Source organism: Nipponia nippon, unplaced genomic scaffold (assembly GCF_047370975.1).
Source record: "Nipponia nippon isolate SJK-2023a ecotype South Korea unplaced genomic scaffold, ASM4737097v1 scaffold_4, whole genome shotgun sequence".
Classification (NCBI taxonomy): domain Eukaryota; kingdom Metazoa; phylum Chordata; class Aves; order Pelecaniformes; family Threskiornithidae; genus Nipponia; species Nipponia nippon.
Window position 1 is genome coordinate 100357675 of NW_028262358.1, and position 20081 is coordinate 100377755.

Here is a 20081-nt window from a genome sequence, read left to right on the forward strand (position 1 = left end):
CACAAAAAGCTCAAGGTTGTGAGCTAGGCCTCTTCACAACAAGCTGAGAGCAGGAGATCAGAGTATAGCACAAGTTTTCTCCCATCTCCAGACTTAAATGGATTATTCTGCATGAGTTCTACAAGATGACCGTAACAAATTGATGAGATTCTTGGTTTCCCTCCCTTCTGCTTGTTCCCAAAATACTATCTCCCACACAAGAGCTTAATGCCTTTAGATGGTATCACACAATGACTGTCTGGTTTTAATTATTGTACCAAAAGTGTCCCAACTAGACAGAGCTCCTGAATAACACGTGATTTTTCATTAACTCACTGTCATGGCCTGCCCTATTTACCCTAGCAGTATATAAATCCTGCTTTAAAAAAAGCAATTTAAATTTAAGATACTGTCTTCTCTTATATCTCCTTTAAAGGCTCATTGCTTAAGTCAAGTAAAAGGGATGAAAAGCACGTGGTGTCCTGAGTAAGGACATTTTGCAGCCCACTTCCAGCAGGTCAGAAGTTGAGCTCCAGGACTGTCTTATAAACAGTCTTCTCTTTCTGGAAGAGGGAAAACTGTAACCCAACAAATCATGTTTTCATAAAAAGAAAAATACAGAAGTCTCCCTAGGAAAACCTTTAGTGAAACAAATACACTAAGTTTCCAGAACACTTTTGTGCTGGAGACACCAAGACCTCTTTGCAATTGTATCTAAGTACACCTTGTGGCCATCTCTACAAGATAACTTTAACCTTGGCAAAATATACCCACAGCTTAAGTGCTTCTATGAAAAGCTGATGCAAACGTGTACATAAACTGATAGAGACAGCATCTATAAAAGTCCATATAAACTGATTTGTCATTATTGTGTACTGACCTTATTTCAATTCAGTTTTCCTCACTCATAAATAAGAAAGCAGCAGTATGAAAGATTCAGATGTTTCAATTTTATTGCAAATCTTTTGCCCGTGCAATATTTCATAACTATTTTAACTAAGGCAAGTTGAAAAATGTTTACATTAACATTACTTTCATTAGCTGTAGCATGATATACAAATAGTCACATAAGCTTCAAACATGCAGCCTCATTTTATCGTCGTCCAGCTCTATTCTTCAATGCTTTCAAAGTTTTCCTCATGATTGGTGCAATTTCTTCAATAACAACAAAAAGAAGAGACCAGTTAGGATTACAGCAGTGAGTGACTTTAAATGGTATTAGCATAATATTACGCATATATTAATAAGACAGCAAGTTAAAAAGTTATCTTGATAATCTTAGGAAATTCCATTTACTTTTGATAGGCTTCTTTCCATCTTGATTAATGATGCTTGAGCTTCCACTGTTGCTAGTAGGGATCAGATTTGATGATGTGTTATTTCTGTCTCTGCTTTCTGGAATCCTTGTTCTTTTAAAACAAGGAAATAAGAAAAAAGTTAGCTTTTGATACGAAGCTACCATTTGCTCTGGCTCATTTTGGAGACAAAAAAACTGGTCACAAACATTTAAGACTTTACACCTCAAAGACAGGATTAACAAGTCAGTTCTGAATTATTCTATGACTTTTAAATGTACCACAGGTTAGAAGGGACCTCAGGTGGTCATCTTGTCCATTTCCATTCTTGAACAAGTTTTCCATTTATTAGATTGGATACACCTTATTTCTCTTTAAAATTAAATGATCAGAATTTGTGAGAGATCAAAATGTTTAGCAATACCATTGTGATTCATGATGCCCTGTGTTCTACTTTGCTCTTTGTGTTTATTTTCCTCTTTGAACACAGCTGAACTGCTAACTAGCTCTCTGCCAGAAAATGAGGGCAAATTACACAAGTTTTCACTATTTTTTTTTTTTTAAGTAGGAATCTCTAGGAAAAGGCACAATAACTAACCCTAAATATTAGGTTGGGATCCTCAATCAACAGGACAAGGACCAAGTCAGTCACAGATACAAAAACAGCTTCTTCAGTGAAGACTACAGCTGAAGAAATTCTACAGCCTGCAAAACTAACAGGTTTTCAGAGGACATAGTCAAAGCAATGAAGTTAAACTCATTATGCCTAAACAAACTCTTGTTCCGCAAGAAGGCAAAGCAACAGCCCTCTTACGGCTTCTTTCACACAACAGCAGTTCTTCCTAATTTATCATGCCTGAGGAAAAAAAAAAAAAAATACATGCAGGGCTTTGAGTACATCATTCAGTTACCAGTTGAAAGATTACTGGAGCAGAAAGGACATTTACATTACCGTACCTGAAGCACCTAAACTGGAAGGCTGGTCTGTCACAATACATATACAACCTCCCACAGGGCAACTGAAAGCAACAGCCTAACTCAAAGGGCCTTAAGCTACTGCCTTGGTGGAGGACAACAGTATGGAAAACAGCAACAGTATGGAAAGAAGCTTCCTAATTTAATCAGCTAAAGGTACAGCTATCATATCTGGTGTAAAAGCTATTTTAAGAAGTTCATACATCCAAGCTGTCGTTCCTGCCCCATACCACCACCATCTTGAGCAGTGAGTTGAGGCTGCTTGACTATGTCAAGCTCCTGAAATTCACAGAAAACACACTTGCCCATGGTTTTGTAGGGTTCCCCCTACCCCCTGGCAATACCCAGGTCTGTTCAGTTATCTAGTTCATGTACCCAAGATGGAACAGTTACTCAGCACAACTGCAGGCACTACGGCATCAGAACAGAAACAACTTAAAATGACTCTCCTGACATGTTCAGCTATAAGTCAGTCTTGCATCATATTTGCAACAGCTTAAGTTTTATCCTCCCTGTTCCCAGTTATCTGTCACTATCCACTCACATACTTGTCAACGTGCATAACTGTTCCCTAATTCAGATTAATGAAAAATGGTCCACCTGCCACCTCCCCAGAGGGATAATTTTGAGAGAGCTAGTTGCAGAGCAGTTATGCCAACGTGGGAACAACCACAGGCAATGGGGACAAGGGAGGGCACCATGCTCACCAGCAGCCACAGCAGAGTGAGTGACCACAGCTTAAGATACCCACGTTCAGGCAGTATGAACACTCTCCATAGCTTTTATGGTCCAGCTGCTGGCATGTGGACTCATCAACCCATGGACTGCTTCTGAATCAAACTGCTGATTTTTTCTTTCAGACAAGAACAGAAATTCAAACAGTAAAAACCAGCAGTCTGTCTTCAGATAGTTGAGAAGGGAAGAAGAGGTAGCTACAGCTGGTTTATCTCCCTGTTGCAGCCATCCTCTTGGACACAAGAGAGTTCGAGGCTGGCAGGGACGGTAGGACAAACATCACATCTCAACTTTGGTTCTCATGGCTGTTGAACTACTCTGAACTAAGATGTCAAAGAAAATTTGGCTCTGTACTGTACAAAGGTAACATTTGAGGAACCTCAGTTTTCTGTCCCTCCAGTGATCAGTCAGTCTACTGCTGCAGACTGACTGTTACAGGCACTCCTTTAAAAGCTGCCAAAGCAGAAACCCACAATCAAGAGTATTAAAAGCTGCTGAGATTCACTCTGGTCAGCCATATCACTCTGGACAGCTGACTGGGATTTTATGAAATCAGGAGAACATGTGAGGCTATAGGCAGGTTTATAAACACGAAACATCAACACTGGAACCTCCCCAGGATGTCAAGCGGCATTAGTGTAATCTGCAGAAAAACAACGTCGTCCACTCACTCTCCAGCTGGGAGGGTGAATTCATCACTGGCACTTTGGAGAAATGTGTGATGACAATGCATACACAGCAGAGGAGCATGCAAGACTTAAAAGGCAAGTTAGTTTCTAGCCACTAGCTGCTTAAAAAAGGAAAGTAAACAGAGAGCTATTTATAACTTCAAAAATATTTTGCCAGCCAGCTTTTGTACTGACAAAGACATCTAAACTCAAATTAAAAGTATAGCACAGTACACTTACTTGCACTTCTCTATCGGATGAAGGTGGGCGACAGGTCCTGCTGTCCCATGGATTTCTTGCTGTCGGCGAATGTTCCTGGGTGGTTTTGCTGCACTGGTCACATAAGCCATTTTTACTTGCCGCCCTAATACAGCAGCAAGAAGCAGAGGATATGTGACTTTTTTTTTCCCCTTTATGTTCAAAACTCAGTTGATAATATGGTTGTGTAGCAATTTCTAGGTTTAAACTGGGAAAAAGATAATTCAGAAAAGCAGAATATGGTAACAAAGTAGTAACTGAACCATAGCAAATCATATACAGGCTGCATACAGCATTTCTTCATATTAACTTTGGTATTTGTAATTACATTTGTACTCTTTGCATTGTTGCTTAGAATCCTCAGTCTAACCAGTAAGGTTTGTCTACTGTATGCTGCAAGTATTATGCATTAATGTATTGTATTAATGCATGCATTTATTTTTTGAGCAACTTGTAAATTAAAAGGAACAGTGTTCTTTCTTGATGTCTTCTAGAGATACAGCATCAGTACTCTGTGCAAATAAACCCCTAAAGCCTACATAGTAAGTGTCAACAATAGCAGAAAAGACTGGGTTTTGTAAGTGGAAAAGCTAACCACAGATTTTACCTTTTGGTTTCTCAGACTGAGCTGAAAGAATATTTTTTGTAAGCATCTTCAGTTTTTCTTCTCTCTGATTGAACAGTCTCAAGTACATTTCACGCCAAGACTCATATTCCAGGAGGCTCTCGTTTCTAAAATCTCTCTGGCAGTGTTTCTTCCACAAGTGGTCCGACTCTTCTGTAAACGTCTAGTTTCAACGCAAGATATCTTAACTCAAAGATTTAAAAAATAACATTTTCAAGAATACCTGTTGGCTGAGCCTGTAGACAAAGCCCAGTCCCTCAGTGGAGAAAGGTGCAGAACAAATCCCACCACACGTGCTCTCACAGGTAATCCCAACACGGAGCATAGCAATACCATGCAGAGATGCTGACTTCAGCCTAGAAATCACACAGCTTCAAACAGCAGAGCTCTGTATTTGAGTTAATGAGCCATGCTTACAGGCTACACTTGTGTTTCCAACACAGGCTCAGGCCACACCAGCTCTCAACTTTAGGCACACAGAGAAGCGGCCAACTTGCACTACGAAGTGCTACACACTCAGAATCTCAGTGTCCAAATGCATTGTGGAGCTAAAGTCTTAACAGCGTAGACTTCTTATCTACCAGACACATTAAATCTCACCCAAATACTTCCTGATTGGTATGCTTTGCAGCCTTAACAGTCTGTAACTTGAAAACAGTTGGTTCTATTATGACTTTCCCAGCTATTTCAGTGGTGAATACTGTGGTATTTTTCTTTTTTCCTTGTTTTCAGAAACAGACATACTTTTCTACCACGCTGGCTTTCACTTAGTCATCAGTAATAACTCTCCCAAATGCTTTAAATCCTGACACTTGAGAAAGGGAGGCTTGATAATGACAGCTGAATTCAAAGTAGTAAGTATGCCAGACAGAAAACCAGTGTAGCCCGTGGAGAATCTTCATCAAAAAGGGTGCAAGGAAGGCAGAAACAGATGCCTCATCCTCCGTGGTTCCCTGAATTTAACAAGGCAGAATTTACCGGGTTAAATTCCTCTATTCGAAACAACTGCTCTGGCGTGCAACGTGTTAGCACAGGCTCAAGAATTTCAAAGGGCACACCTCCTACTTCATGTAATGCTACAAAAGAGGACAGTATTTTCAGTATCTCATTTATTTAACTCAGTGGGTAACACCACTCAAACAGTTTAAAAATAAAAATACAAATTAATTTTAGCAAGCACTAACAGAACACATGTTTTGAAGTCAAGCTATGAAAACATTTATAAATCAGCAGTTCTGTACTGACTGGCAGTTATATTTGAGGATGGAGAAAGCATCTTTGAATAGCTATTGCCCCATCTTTACCAATGTGCATCACTCCCCTCTGCCTGCGCAAGAGAATAAACAATTTCTTGATCATTCATTCTAATTTATGTAAACAAACATCTTTGAGGGGGGAAAAAAATCAGCAAGCTTTTTGGCTTATAATTTAGAGGACATTATATTTTAAACTAAAATTGGAACTTCAATAAAAGGTAAGCTTTCAAAACAAAACTACTTTTTAGCATGGACACAAATCCATTCTTTTAAGTGCCTTTCAACCTGCTCTGAGTTGCCATTTGTAGGGAGGGGCAATATCTTTTAGTAGGCCAGTTATTGGCATGGAGAAAAAAAAGAAATCTGATACTCTCAGGCACAGCCTGCTACAAATCCCTTCAAGTACTCACAATCAATATTATTTTGAAGCACACGGATGCACTGTTCATACAGCGTAAGCATCTTTGAAAGACAGACTGTTTTAGAGCCGGAGTAAACTTGCATTTTAGAGTTGAGTCTCCGTCCCGTGAATTGAACTGTCTCACTGACTTGCTGGGGTGCTTCTACAACAGGTGCTAGAGAAGCTGCAAACAAAACATCAAGCAGGGTTTCCTTTACCTCCTGACATTTTACAATGCTTTAAAAATTCAGCTTTGTGAGAAACACAGCTGGTAGGACACATGTATATTCATTTTTCTGGAAACACAAAGTTACCACATTATAGTTTGGGGCCCTTACACATACTATATGTTACAAAAGTCCATTCATCCTCACCTAACACCAAGACACCATGTACGTTGCAAGTGAGCTGCACCAACTCAAACCAGCCTTACATTATTTAGCTCAGGTCTTCATGTGCTGTATTCACATCTAGATTGCTCTGTTACCAGTCTACAGCACATTATTGATCTTCCTGAGTTACCCTAGAGAAGCCAGAAGCTGCAATAGCAGTGACGTTTCAAGACCAGAGTGATACGAAACCACTGAAACCTCACAAGAGCTGCTGGGGAACCACTTGCACTTTGTGTCACCTACCTGTAAAGATGCTAGCAAGTTCCTATGCCGAAGCTACACCTAGTGCTTCCTGCATTTGTTTTATCCAAGATAATTTCTACCAAGGCTTTGCCTGCTGTAAGGTATAGACAGGAGCAAAGATAAATAGAACCTGTAGAACTACCACCTGATCTATGCCTTCTCTACAGCCGTGGTAACCTTCCACAGTATTTCTTTATTCAGCAAGCCATAAGAGGGAAGCCTTTATAACTCCCTTCAGCTTCAACATGATTTCTACAGAGGAGAAAGTGAAGGTCAGGCATTTCTTTGCCATGGAGAGATAAGCTAATATAGTTTATTAGGAAAGTGGATAAAGATGTCTCTACATAGAGCTGTAAAAACCTGCACTGTTTCGCATTTATCAGCCTTGCATACTACTTACCTTTAAAGTCTGCAGCATATGGGGGAGATGAGATTGAGATGCCTGTCAGAAATTTAGGCAGTGGAGTATTAAGAAGATCTTGGAGGGATGCCACCTTGGCCTGTGCAGTCAAGGAAACATTGCTTCAACATTACAAATTTGGCTTTACTGAGGCTTAAAATAAGCTACAAAAAAATAAAAGCCTTAAGCAAACCCCAAAGTTAACTAGGATAACTAGAATTATTGCTTTTCTGCACTTAATTTACTCACTGGATTACTTTTCAGTGTATCCTTTCATACTCTACTTACCAAGACTGCATCACAAAAGGAACTTAGTGGGATATCTGCAATCAGTGCATAAAAAGAGATTAAAGAACGGAGCAGATGTGTTCAGCTAACAGGCTTTCAGATAAATCACTACTGAGGTTAGAGGCATGCAGTAAATGAGTCAAAACTGCAAGATGACAAAACCACAGTTAAATGTTTAAAGGCAAACTAAATGCCATCCTGAAAGACAAGAAACAGCTTTATACCTAGTCCTATCGAGTCTCCTATGTTCTGCTGGATAAGCCACTTAGCCTAAAATTTTCACAGATAACCCCTTAAAAAGGGATTTAAAGATGCAGCAGTCTGGTAAGTACAGGTCCTTACAAATGCTTGGCATTATGTGCAACATCTAAATTGGGTCTCGGGTGTCCTCCAATTGTAAGCCAGGCACTTACAGCCCAAAACCTGCATCTCCCTGAACTCCATTTCAGTATCTTTAGTAACTTTTCATGACTGCTTGAACATCCAAGATTTTTCCTCAAACAGTTTATGCTAGAGTATCATACACAAGCCTCTACATTAATATTTCTCCATTTGGGACAAAAAGATACCACATTCAGATCGCAGATAAATTGCACAATAAAGAAAGCCTGGAGCTTTCACATCACAGTAAAGATAAAGAGACTGAAGAGACCTCTAATTCCCAGTGCACAAAAGGACTTCATTTAAAAGGTCTAATTAATACACATGTTTAGATCTACCTTGGCTCAGAGGAGCTACTTAAGCTTCTTCCACTTCAAGGGACTAGGACAGCTCCCATTACAAACATGTATAAGCTATTTTTTATATGCAATACTGTGGCTTACTTCAACGCATTAAAAGACGAAAGTTCAGTTCCACTGTAGACTTTAACACTCACTATTAAAGAACCACAGTGTCTGACAAAACAACTGTGCTATACACAAACAGCTGCTACAGTCACAAACCAGGCTGGTCAAAAATGGAAGGGGACATCTTTCCAAAGGTAAGGACCTTTATTTTGCAGGTAAAAAGCAGATTAGCTGATATAGATCAAAGACTATTGCCATATTGGAAATCATCCTAAAAATACAAGACAAGTCAATTGTAAACAGCCAGTAAGCAATAAACAACCTTTTTTGCCCCAATTATTGCAATTATTGGCAACTGCAATGCAGCTGATATGTCAGAGCCATGCAATCTGTTGCTTAAAATAAATACAGCTGTATTTCACTGAAAATAAGAGACCAAAGCACTTATTTGTCTGCAGTTTATTTGCTATTATCTCAACCATGCAGTGGCTTACCTTTTTATTGGGAGTTTCTGATTGATCATCCTCACATTTTTTTACATCTTCCTCTCCCTTTTTTGCATGTAAGAATTTTGAAGTAGGACAAGCCTTCCTCTTTCTTTTTTTGGTAACCTGGTCATAATTAAGATAAGATTCAAAGGACATAGTAGGGGGCTCAAATTCCTCATCACTAGGTAATTCGGCTTTGCTTTTTATGACAAGTTTTTGTTTTGGTTTCTTTGCACACTTAGGATTTCTCTGTTTGGAAGCATCCTTACTAAGCTTTTCCTTCAGGGGTGATAAGTCTTTACTGGCTACAGAGGAACACTGCTTTTCTGAAACTTTCTTGCTGTCTGTGGACGTTGTCTCTTTGAAATCACTTTCTTTAGCTTGAGGATTAGTACCCTGGGAAGCATGCTTAGAACCACTGCTGCTATGTTCTTTATTATCACATTCTTTTCGAGACTCAGAATCTCTACTTTGGTGGGTCTTTTCACTACAAGTATGCTGCTTATTCAACTTTTTAGAAACGGGAACGCTATTGGAACTTCTGGAAGCCAGTACAGATGCTTTGGACTTCTCCGAAGGCTTAATCTCCTTGGAAACGGAAGATTTTGTCTTATCTTTTTCTTTTTCAGTATTTTGTTTTCTTCCTCTGTGACCACTGCAACATTAAAAAAAAATATCACATCCCATGCCACATATGATGCTAAATTCTTGAATGATCAATCTTTTTACCCACATTAGTAAAACTAAAAGCATTAAATCACACTATGTGTCATAATTTTACAAGACCCAGAACTGTGCTCTGCTGTGGTCTTATTCTTCCATAACCAGTACAGAATCCCAGAGAAGCAGCTCTTGGGTCCAGCACTGCTAAATACTGCAACAAGAATTGACAGCAAGACAAGTGAGAGTACAGACGTAACCATCAGTAGGAAAACATGCCTGACAGTACTATTCCCTTATAATGTGTTGGATACTACCTTTTACACAAGTTTCTCTTGTGTAAAAGGTGGTATCCCTTTCCCTAACACAGATGTGGTACTTGAAATAACAAGGAGACACAATTTACGCCATGTTCTGTAGGTGATACAGATTACAACAGGTCACCCTTTATGCTTTGCTTATCACAGGTTCTGGTATTTCACTTTCCCATTGTTTGAACAAGTTTAGATTTAAAACACACTACTTAGTCCACCTAAACCTTTGGCTTTCTCAGCTCAACTGCCTCAAGTTGTTGGAGGTCTTCAAAACATCTAAAGCACAGTCAGCCTGGCCATGGCAGTGGTGGCTGCTTTATTCTAAGAAGAAATCGCATCTCTTCAGTGTGACTCCTCCAATACTGGAAGCCCCTCTCAGTCCACAAGAACATTATAGGAAAGCCCTCTATACAACCAAATCACTGGAAAGCTGCCTCATTTCACCACCACTCAGGGAAGAAAGAGCAAGCTTCCCACTTCCCTTAAGAAATGCAGAGCAGTGCCATCACTGGCTTAGTCCCACCTGCATCAGCTGGGACCTAAGAATTTGTGCCAGTCAAAAAAAGACAGTTGAAGTCTTTGAGTGCTGGCTAGCTAACTGATCAATACTTGTTGCTCTGATTTGTTTTCTGGTATTTTGTAAGACAGATTCATTTCTTCCATTCACTTTATGCATTTGTCCTAATGCACATTTGTCATTCCAAACACTTTCCTAAGCTTTCCAAGCTGTATTTTATAAAGTTAAACCACAGTATAATAAACTTTTTGCTAAAAGTTAGTTCACACCTACCTTTTATTTTCTGGAAGAATAAGTTTTTTCCATTGTTTTACCAGGGTTTTAGCTACATTCCCAGCAGCAGCATGCTTCCTAAAACTGTTAACTGTTTTGCCTATGCCAGTTTCCTGTTGAAAACAGTGCAAGAAAGATGGGCAGAATAAATCACAACTATCACCGCAAATAAAACCTTCTCTAAAACTGCTACAAACTGTATTAGCCTCGTAGTCAGAGAAGTCTTACAGCAGCTAAGGAAATAAAAATTGCACTTTTTAGACTGCAAACAGAACTGAAAAGGTAAATATTTATAACCAAGTACAGGGAACAAAATGCAGTCTTAATTCATAAAACTAAGAGAAGTCATTTTCCTCCATTAAATGTATGTATTTCAGGAATTTCACTTGGCTCGAATGCTTATGCCCACAAAATCCATACTGCCCCAGTGAATTAGATTAATCAATTCAAAATCCCTTTAGGCTTATGCAGGCACATTTTCGCATGTTAGAGAGCACATATGATGGACGTATTATAATCTAAAATGCATCTCAACCAGGATTAGTATGGGGTAGAGGGGTCAGAGGAGCAGAGTTCATATGACTAAACTCAGTCTCAGTTTCAGCCATGGGGCTGGGGGGGAACCCTTGACATTTAAAACCTGTCATTTTCTGTTTTCCCCCAGTACAATTATTTTCACATTACCATTGTGCCTTCAAATCTTGCCCTAGTGAGTTCTGTGTTGTTTAAGCATAACTATCTTGCAGCCTTTAAGTGTATATAAGTGTCACAGGTGATTTTTTTTAATCCTGTATTATCAGAAGTATCTCCGATTCACGAACTCTCACTTCTAAGATGCATACAAAACCTGGAATTCACTAGGTTAGCAGCAGCCTTGCTAACTACTGAAATGATACTTCTGTGAAGTCTGAGTGAGAGCTACACACATGCTACTCCCACATAACTGGCTCCCACCTTAGAAAGGGCTTCCTTAATTTCACTTTAAGGAGATTTAACTTCTGTATAACTTTAGCAATACTGGTTTGGTAGGTCAGTGTATTGCAAATAGATGCAAGAAATTTGGTGGGATCATTTCCTAAAGCCATTTATGTTCTTCACATGTGTTAAAAATATGTGGAGTCCTCAGTTGTAAGACATCTCTTTCCTCTATTTGACTTGAAGGCTTCCATCCAAGTCTGTCACATTATAAAACATGCAAGTCTGTTGGGAACATTAATTGTCTGCAGAAGCCCTTTATCATTTTAAACAACTAATTGCAATATGAGATTATTTTGTTTTCCGATAAAAATACACAAATATTGCCATATTCCAGTAGAAGTCTACCTGTGTTTAGGCAGGCAGATGCCTTTTTGCCTGAATAGGCCAGCCAAATATCTTAATTACCATATTTTTCCTCTTACTCGTCAAAGAACTCTCTCACAAACCCCACATTTTTCTTCTTCCCAAAATACAGACACATTGCTCATAATAACTAGAAGCGTCACAGACTAGTGTGAGAATTTCTACTACAAAATTTGATAGGATGCAGCTTGGATAAGGATACAAGTCACAAGTATCCTTACTCTATAACTTGGGATGCCTGCTCTTTAAATGCAAGAAACTAACCTTGAGCTGCTAACAGAAGATGGAAAATTTAGACAACTGACCTAAAGAATGGTTCACCCATATTTGCTTTGTCTTAAGTATTGACTTGAAAGCAGTTTTACAGTGATAAGAAACCAACCCTGAGTAGCAAAGTGTTCTCTATATGCTCAGATGCCTGCGCAGTACTATCACTGTTGGCATAATACTGCATTTGTCAAATTGAAGGCCCAGCTTCCAGCTGGCTTTTGGAAAAGGCTCCATGGTTCCTTGTACAGAGCTCTAAACAAATCGTGATTAAGAGTCATTACAAAACACAACAATGTTCACTGCTTCTATGATTGCAGACCCCTGACATTTACACAGTAATTCACTATGGAAGAGTTTATTGTATTATTGGTCACTTACCACTAGAATATCCAATGATATATCCAAATCCTGTAGTACCTTAAGTGTTTCTATAATCTGGAAGGAAACATGAATATTTGTTTAAAAAAAAAATCTAATAAATTCTATTCTATTTTTCTCATCCTCATTCACACGTTTAATCCAAAAATACTCAGTAGTGTTAAGAGGAATACCCAGTAACTCCAGGAAAAGGTAAGCACTCCTTTACTGCACATCAGGGCTGTGCCTGAGGTCTGTGCTGTGAACTAGTACGGTTCTGCCAACCCCCCAATTTCAGTAACATGAGAAAATCCAGTAGGTATGAATTTACCACTACAGAGATTACATTAAAGATCAGTAATACAGTAGTACAGGCTACATATATATGCCCACATTCCTCACATAGCAGTGACCCTCGTTTGTCACAGAGCTGATAGAAAAAGCTGCGTTATGCACAACCAGCACCATGCAAAAAGCAGCAAGTCTCCCAGCAGGTCTCCCAGTCAGCAGCACCAATCCATCAGCCCAGACCAAGAAAGGACAACAGAGCTGGTAGGAGCCCAGTTTGCAAAAAATAAGGTTTTGAAAATTTAACTGCAATTTGTACATTAACGAAGTGAGCTCAAGCTAGAACAGCTGTTTTGTTTCGCACTGACAGTGTACACCTGTTAAAAAAGCTCAGCATTTCCATCAAAGCAGGAAAGAATTTTTCAAACACAAAATGGCTTATCTTCCGATGAGAAGTGTTTTAATAACACAGAAATCCCATTTATAAGCAGAGTAGAAATTTCTTTGGCAATATGATACAATTTCTGTGGCAATGGGTGTACAGCACACCAGAGTGTTGCACTTGACCACACACAAGCAACTTGCCTTATCTTTCACAAACTTCCATGAAGCTATGTTATGTAGATCACAGGATTAATGTGGAACTGAAGTAACAGCATTTCTTAAGGCTTTCACAAAGCCTGGAATACTAATCAATTTTTTCAGATCATTGCCACTTCTAAATGCAATGGCAGGAACCTGCAGGACTGCAAAACAGACTACCCAGAAACATTTTAACTAGAATAACAGCTATGATAACTTAAATAACTGATGAACTGTCATGTATCATGTTAGATACTGCTTCTGAAATGATGCTGCAGGAGGTAGAAGAGGTATAAAATAAGTGAGCAGCAAACTTGAAACAATTTACAAATAGCACTGAGGGGCTATTTTTCTCTACTATTGTTCTAAGTTTCATTGTTCCTATAATGCATTAGTAGTGGAATCCCACACTTGACACTGAATTTCTTTGTGTACAGCAGCCGCTATCTATGTGCCTGACATGCAGTTCTTCCTGTAAATCATCCACCCTGCAATAGTGTTTGAGACCTAAAGTACATAAGAAATGCTTCACAGCCTGGGAAAACATGAGAAAAGCTGTAACAATAAGAAATACACCTAGGACCAGCAGTAACAAATCAACTTTCTCCCAAAAAGTTCAGCTAACTAAAAAATGGCAGGATACCTACAAAAAAGCTTCCTGACCAAAATTTTGGAACGACTATGAAAGCCATGTGAAGTTCTGCTTATCTCCTGTTTAAGGGTAAGATACTCCCTGAACAAGCAAGTTGAGTCAACAATATATGCAATGAAGTTAAAAACAATTTTGCGTCTCAAGAGAACTACTCTTCCTTTTGAGGACAACACAAGCTTAACATTTAACTTTTTTTCAGACACTTCACAGGTATAGACTACATATTTTCTGAGCTGAAGACTTTCTAAATAATCCCCATCAGGAAGCATGTTGCAAAGATGCTTAAGTAAAACAAATAATTGGTTACAATATTAATCAAAATCATTAGAAATTCTGTTATCAGTGCCAGGTTAGCTAATTTTCTTATTTAATTAAAAATATATCCCCATTCATTTAATTTATTTTGCCATCAAAAGGACATAACCCATTGCTGAGGAGATATATTGTACTATATAGGATGATTAGATACTCAAGCAGTGCAAAACACTGTGGAATAAATCCTATAGCCCAAAGAATCCTATACATTCAAGAATACTAAAAGATGTTTTTAATCAAGCTGCAAGGAGAATGGGGGTTTTGACTGTTTCTTCTTGATGGGTTTTAGACTAAGTTAATTCATAAAGCCGAGTTCATTTCAGAAGAGGAGGTTCAGGAAGCAGGCAATTACTATTCATGCAACTTCAAAACAACAGGCTAAATTACCAAAGTACCTAGATGACAAGCATGCCTGAAAACAGTCAACACTTTTTAATGAAAGACAAAACTTCCAAAGTTTTCTAAACCAAAGACCACACTGTTTAATTTGCTTTCTCAGAAAGTATATCACATTTGGCAAATTAAGACAAACAAGAGGATTTCATTAAAAAGAAAACAGAAAGCATTGATCAAACATTCTGACAACTCTTTTAGGAGAAGCGATCCTGATCTCTCAAAAGCAGGGAGCCACTTAGGCTGCGGTGAGATCGGCAGCTATGCATGTACGGGACTACCAAAGGAGAGAGATCCATTAGCCTTGTACTGTAACTGGGCAATGTAAACGGCAGCATCCAGCCTGCCAGTAGGAATCGCCCATCTCCGAGCCCTTGGCATGTAAAACCAAACTTAGTTACAGACACTATCAGGAAACAAGCGAATGTAATTTGTGGCAAACATCAGTAAGAGCAGAGAAACTTTGTATTTACCCTATTTGCTGGAGAGTTTTGATTTCTTGTTAAAGACTAGTAGGGGCTGTTTACTATTTAAAGCACAAATACCAAGCTCCAATACCTATCAGACTTTGGTGAAGGCCACAGAAAGGTATATTGTGAAACGTAAAGCATAGTAAAGCCTGTCACTGAAACTAAAGCTTGTTAGAAACACCAACTTCAGTGTCATTATATTTATATGGCAGACCATTACATTTATTACATAAAATAAGGCAAAAAGAGAAAGGTATTTATCTGAAGTCTGTTCTGAGCAGGCCTTCAAAAACAAAATGAAGATTGACTGTTGAAGTGCCTTGCTCTAACCATATCTTTTACCGTAGCATTTGTAGCCCATCCGGCTCTTCTTATCTCACTGGACTGTACCCAATAGTTTTTCCCCAAGTCCTTCCCTATAGGCACAACACATATGTAACCCTCCACTGGTTTTCAGACTATTTTACCTTGCATACCACTACCAATTATACCCTCATGGAAAAAACTTTACTGACTTTAAAAGAGATGGTAAACTTTATAAAAAGAAAAACTATGAAGAACATAAAAGTTATTTCTATATATGATTCCTGAACTGTTCTATGCAATTCCTAAATACATCCTGATGTACAGATGAGTCAAAGCCTTTAGGATTGTGGTTTTTCCAATAAATGGCATTCCAAGCAAGCCCAAGACACAGGTCTTCATGCAATGTAAACAGACAACAGAAGCAGAGCCTTATGGACAAACGGAGAGCCAGCATATGCATACTAGCATGAGACAAAAGCAAAGGTGACAATAGGAGCAAGAGTGAGCTAAGTGGAGGAGGGAAAGCAGAGGGTAAAGGTAATGAACAACTGGTAAGAAGCATGTGAGCAAACAAAATTTTCCACAGTCAAAACTGAAAGCAGAGTGATAACAACAGATCCCAGGTGCACTGAGTTTGGTCTCTTCCCACTGTACCAGTGCTGCTCCAGCCTCCCTTTTATGAGTGCGGTACAGTCACCTCACTTTTCCTAGCTGAGCCTGGACCCTCGGGAAGGATGGGACCCATTAATGGGTCCCCAGGCCATCTGTGGTCAAGGGACTGACTCAACATTTCACCACAATAACTCCTTCTTGCTTTCTTTCCTTCCCTCCTCTTCCTCGCTCACTAGCTGCATCTCTCTCTCAAAGGGATCCTTATGATTATTTAGCCTGTTCTCTTCTACAACAGAGCCCGTGAAATTTCACAAAGTGGTAAATCCACATCAAGTCCATAACTTCTGGCTGAGCTAGACCAGCTCATTTGAAAGAGTACCAGAACTCTGAGGACAACACGTCAGAAAAACCCAACGCATTCCCAAGTGAGTCATTCCTATGCCCTCAGTAAAAAAAAAAAAAAAAAGTTTCCCTAAAAAAATTGTCTAGTTTTGCTTTCAGCTACTGAATCTCATGATCTCTTTCTGCTAAATAAAGGAATCTTCTTCCAAACATCTTATACAACACAGAAATGTAAACACTAATCACACGCTTTACCTTGGTTCTTTAGTTTCAGTAAGTTATGCTCACCAGAGCTATAGTCATTTTCGAGCTGTCTTAGCATCTTTCCAGCTTGGCAGCATTGTTTTTAAAAACAGTCCCCAGAACAGGACATAATATTCCTGTCATTGTCCCTCTAATACTATATAGCAGTAATAATATAACCCTGCTAAGCTACCCAAAGATAGCACTTATTCCATAAGCCACTGCATTGTACTGCAATTTCATGCTCAACTGGTAATGCATCAGAGCTCCAAATCATTTTCTGAGTCAATGCTTTCCAAAATACAGTCTCCTATCCCGAGTGACCTATATTCACAGCTCCTAGCTGTGACTTTCCACTGAGCCGTGTTAAAATGCGTGTTGCTCAAATGAATAACACACAATCAAAGTTGGTTTCTAGAAGAGTCTTTCTTCATTTGACACAAATTACTTCAGTATTCATAGTATTTCCCTACAATGCTTGTTGTCTTCTAAATTAATAAAGATTTGAGTAGCATCAGGTCAAGAACAGATGCATAATCACCTCCCATCCCCAAAAAAGGGCACCGCAAACCCACAACCAAAACCACAAATGGACGTTGTTTTCTGATGAGGTGTGGCACTTATTTTTGGTAAGTGCAATTGAAATCCATTTTATGTATTGCATCAGGTCCATAACATTGCTACCATAACCAGCATCATATAGAAGCAAGTCAAATGCCTTAGGAGACTTGCATATATTTATGACAGTTAGTGTCAGCTGAATATAATTTGAGATAAATTTGGCAGTACATATCAACATAAAGTCTCATTGAGTGGCATGCATCATGGCATCATCCTTTAATTCTACACCAATTACATCTCATATGCAACATCATGCAGCTGTTCAACACACTCCTTCATGATCAATGTCAACGAAGACCCTTTCATTTACCTGCATAAACAATAGCACAGTATTTTTTTCCCTGTCCTGCTGAACTTCCCCAGTACCTTGAGCATCATTCAATACCTAAATCATTCGTTCTGTTCATTCTTTGGTCAACTGTCTGAAAACTCACTGGGGTAGCTATCAAACCTCGCACATTAAGCAGCTTTTGACATGGACAATCAATGTTCTGCATCTTCCCTGATTACTATCAGATCAGAAAGTATTTTAGCAATTATTAAAAAGTGCCAAGACATGGAACAGAAATATATGACAACACCAACACTTGCCTACAGACACATCTGTAACGTTGATTTATTATTCTTTCTACACATACCTAAACCTTTCCTCTTTGCCTTTAAAAATGATAACTACATATTTCCTATTACTAGATTTACGTGTTATTAGCAGCGCATTTCATGACTGCCAATTTACAGCTATCAGTTTCTCACTCCCCCTACCACTCCTTAGCCCCTGTTATCCGTAACTATTTCTATTCCACTAGACAGAGTTTTACCAGGGACAGCAGAAGTGCTGCAGCACCACCATTAGTCCCATTTTATGCAGCACCTGCCTGCAGTCATGCCACAGAAAAGCTGCGTATCTCCTCCCTTAACAGAGCTAAATCCGCCAGGGCTATTCACATTTTTCACTTGAGTTGAATGTGTTTTGAAACTTACCGGTTTGGAATCACTTAAAAATTAATTACCTCTAGAATTGTTCCTTTCTTTTCCCTTTCAATCTCTTGTTCAGAACAGCATATGAACATCAGCCCCAAAGACTATAATATCTGATCACTTCTGTAGCACAAGAAGAAATTTCAGGTTCATTGAACTGCAAATTAAAACATCTGAAGAAGCACCTGCACAGATATTTGCATTTTGGACAGATACAGCCTACAGCACTGGCATTCAGGAAGATAAACCATTATTGGCTAAGAAAATCAGTATTTCCTATATATGCATACACACACACTTTGGAAACACACAGTAGATATGATCAATAACTAAGCTTTTCAAGTTCATTAACTACCAAATACAACGCAGCTTAAATTTTACTGCTGCCCTCTGCCTCCAAATACTTCCACAAACTTTAAACCATCAGGTTTGAACGTCTTAGAAATCTATCATGGCAAATGCATTCTGTACTTTCAAACTGAATTCAGTCCTCAAAAAAAAACCCCACCCTTTTGAATACACCTTCTTCAGTCAAATGCGACTTATTACTCCATAAAACACTGAGGCCAATTTGGCACATACTCCTTTGCTTCCATTCCCTTCAGAGCCCAGGCTGCCCCTCAGAGCACGCAGGGTGTCTTCGTCCCCCCTCGGCCTGGAGCCTGCGCTTATCTCCCCGTCTGCCGCTCGGTGCCTCGAGTGTCAAGCGCAGCTTCCGTAGGCTGCTCTGATCCATCTTCCCGCTGATGGTTGCTCGCTTCAAGTATTCCTTATCTAGTCCTTGCAGCTACTGAGCAGCCCCGCTATCCTACAGAGGCTGTTTAATTTCTTTCAGAGATAAGAGCAGCTTTGTTCTCGCACCAGGAATAACAACAACGCAGGGCGCGACAGCTCCCACTCCTCTTGCTGCATGCCGTTAAAACAAAGCAGAAACACCTATTTCACTGAGAAAAGCTCTTACGAACACAGAAATTGGCACCCCAGCTGCTGTGGTTTGATCTTCTGGCCACGCCAACAAGACTTTACACAACCAGCGCTACCTGTTACATGTAACGCCATGGCACCCAGATTTGGTTGCCCTTCTCCTCACCTGACTGGCACACAGGGCCTCTTGGCCACCCACAGAAAGCTTTAGCCCTTACCCACCCGGGAAACAACCACGCGTGACCTGGCCGCTGCCCACCCCTCCTTCCACCTCTCCTGGTCATGACAAGGGAGGGAAACAATATGGAGACCCAGGGCCGGCGTCTCGCACGGAGGCTCCCCCTCGGCGGCCCAGCTGGCTGCGCCCAGCTCCGACACCCTCTCCCTGCTCGGCAGGGCCGGCAGCCAGTGCCGAGGGGCAACAGAGGAGGGCGGCAGGGCGGGCCCGGATCTCCTCCGCCCGGCGAGGGCCAGCGGCCTCCGCCGGCTTCGCCCGCCAGCGGCACCGCTGCTGCGTTACATATAGACACGTAAACATATATAGTATACGTTAAGAGACCGGGGCAGCCTCCTGACGGGTGGGGCCCCCGCCTTCCTCCGCCGGAGCCGGCGCGGCCGCGGGGCGGGCCGGGTACCTCCGCCGGCTCCTGCGCGCAGCCCAGCCGCTCCTTCAGCTCCAGCACCCGCCGCGCGGCGCTCCGCCCTTCCGCCATGGCACCAGGCCGGCTGCCCGCCCAGTCCCGGCTGCCCGCCCAGTCCCGCCGGAGGCCCGGGCTGCTCAGCCCCCGCTCGCCCCTCTTGTAGCGGCGCCCGCCGCGCCATAGGCGGTGCCG

At 40.4% G+C, this 20081-nt stretch overlaps 1 protein-coding gene across 7 annotated transcripts; it reads right to left on the reverse strand.

The window, feature by feature from the left end:
* Window positions 1-481: 481 nt before the first annotated feature.
* LOC104014397 (elongin-A-like) lies at window positions 482-20081 on the reverse strand. 7 transcript variants are annotated; one of them, XR_015708554.1, is made up of 11 exons: window positions 19798-20081; window positions 12544-12600; window positions 10555-10667; window positions 8797-9445; window positions 7227-7326; window positions 6202-6375; window positions 5514-5611; window positions 4518-4698; window positions 3893-4107; window positions 1276-1388; window positions 482-1134 (listed from the first exon to the last, which is right to left on the reverse strand). XR_015708554.1 is itself a non-coding variant. In XM_087776119.1 (11 exons), exons 1-11 carry the CDS (start codon window positions 20068-20070, stop codon window positions 1073-1075), a joined length of 1944 nt encoding a protein of 647 aa, XP_087632245.1. In that variant the 5' UTR covers window positions 20071-20081; the 3' UTR covers window positions 506-1072. The 7 variants fall into 7 exon arrangements, 3 of the variants coding, with proteins under 3 accessions (XP_087632245.1, XP_087632247.1, XP_087632248.1); XM_087776119.1 differs by having other exon boundaries at window positions 506-1134; window positions 3893-4016; XM_087776121.1 differs by having other exon boundaries at window positions 577-1134; window positions 3893-4016; window positions 19884-20063.

What these genes read in the sequence shown, in the direction of transcription:
- LOC104014397 (XM_087776119.1), bottom strand. Translation starts at nt 20,070, where the DNA reads ATGGCGCGGCGGGCGCCGCTACAAGAGGGGCGAGCGGGGGCTGAGCAG. An exon ending in GGCTGCCCCGGTCTCTTAAC is followed by an intron (nt 12,601 to 19,797) that starts GTATACTATATA and finishes GTTTCCTTCCAG; the next exon opens with ATTATAGAAACACTTAAGGT. An exon ending in TCAGTCTGAGAAACCAAAAG is followed by an intron (nt 4,017 to 4,517) that starts GTAAAATCTGTG and finishes CTGCTGTATTAG; the next exon opens with GGCGGCAAGTAAAAATGGCT.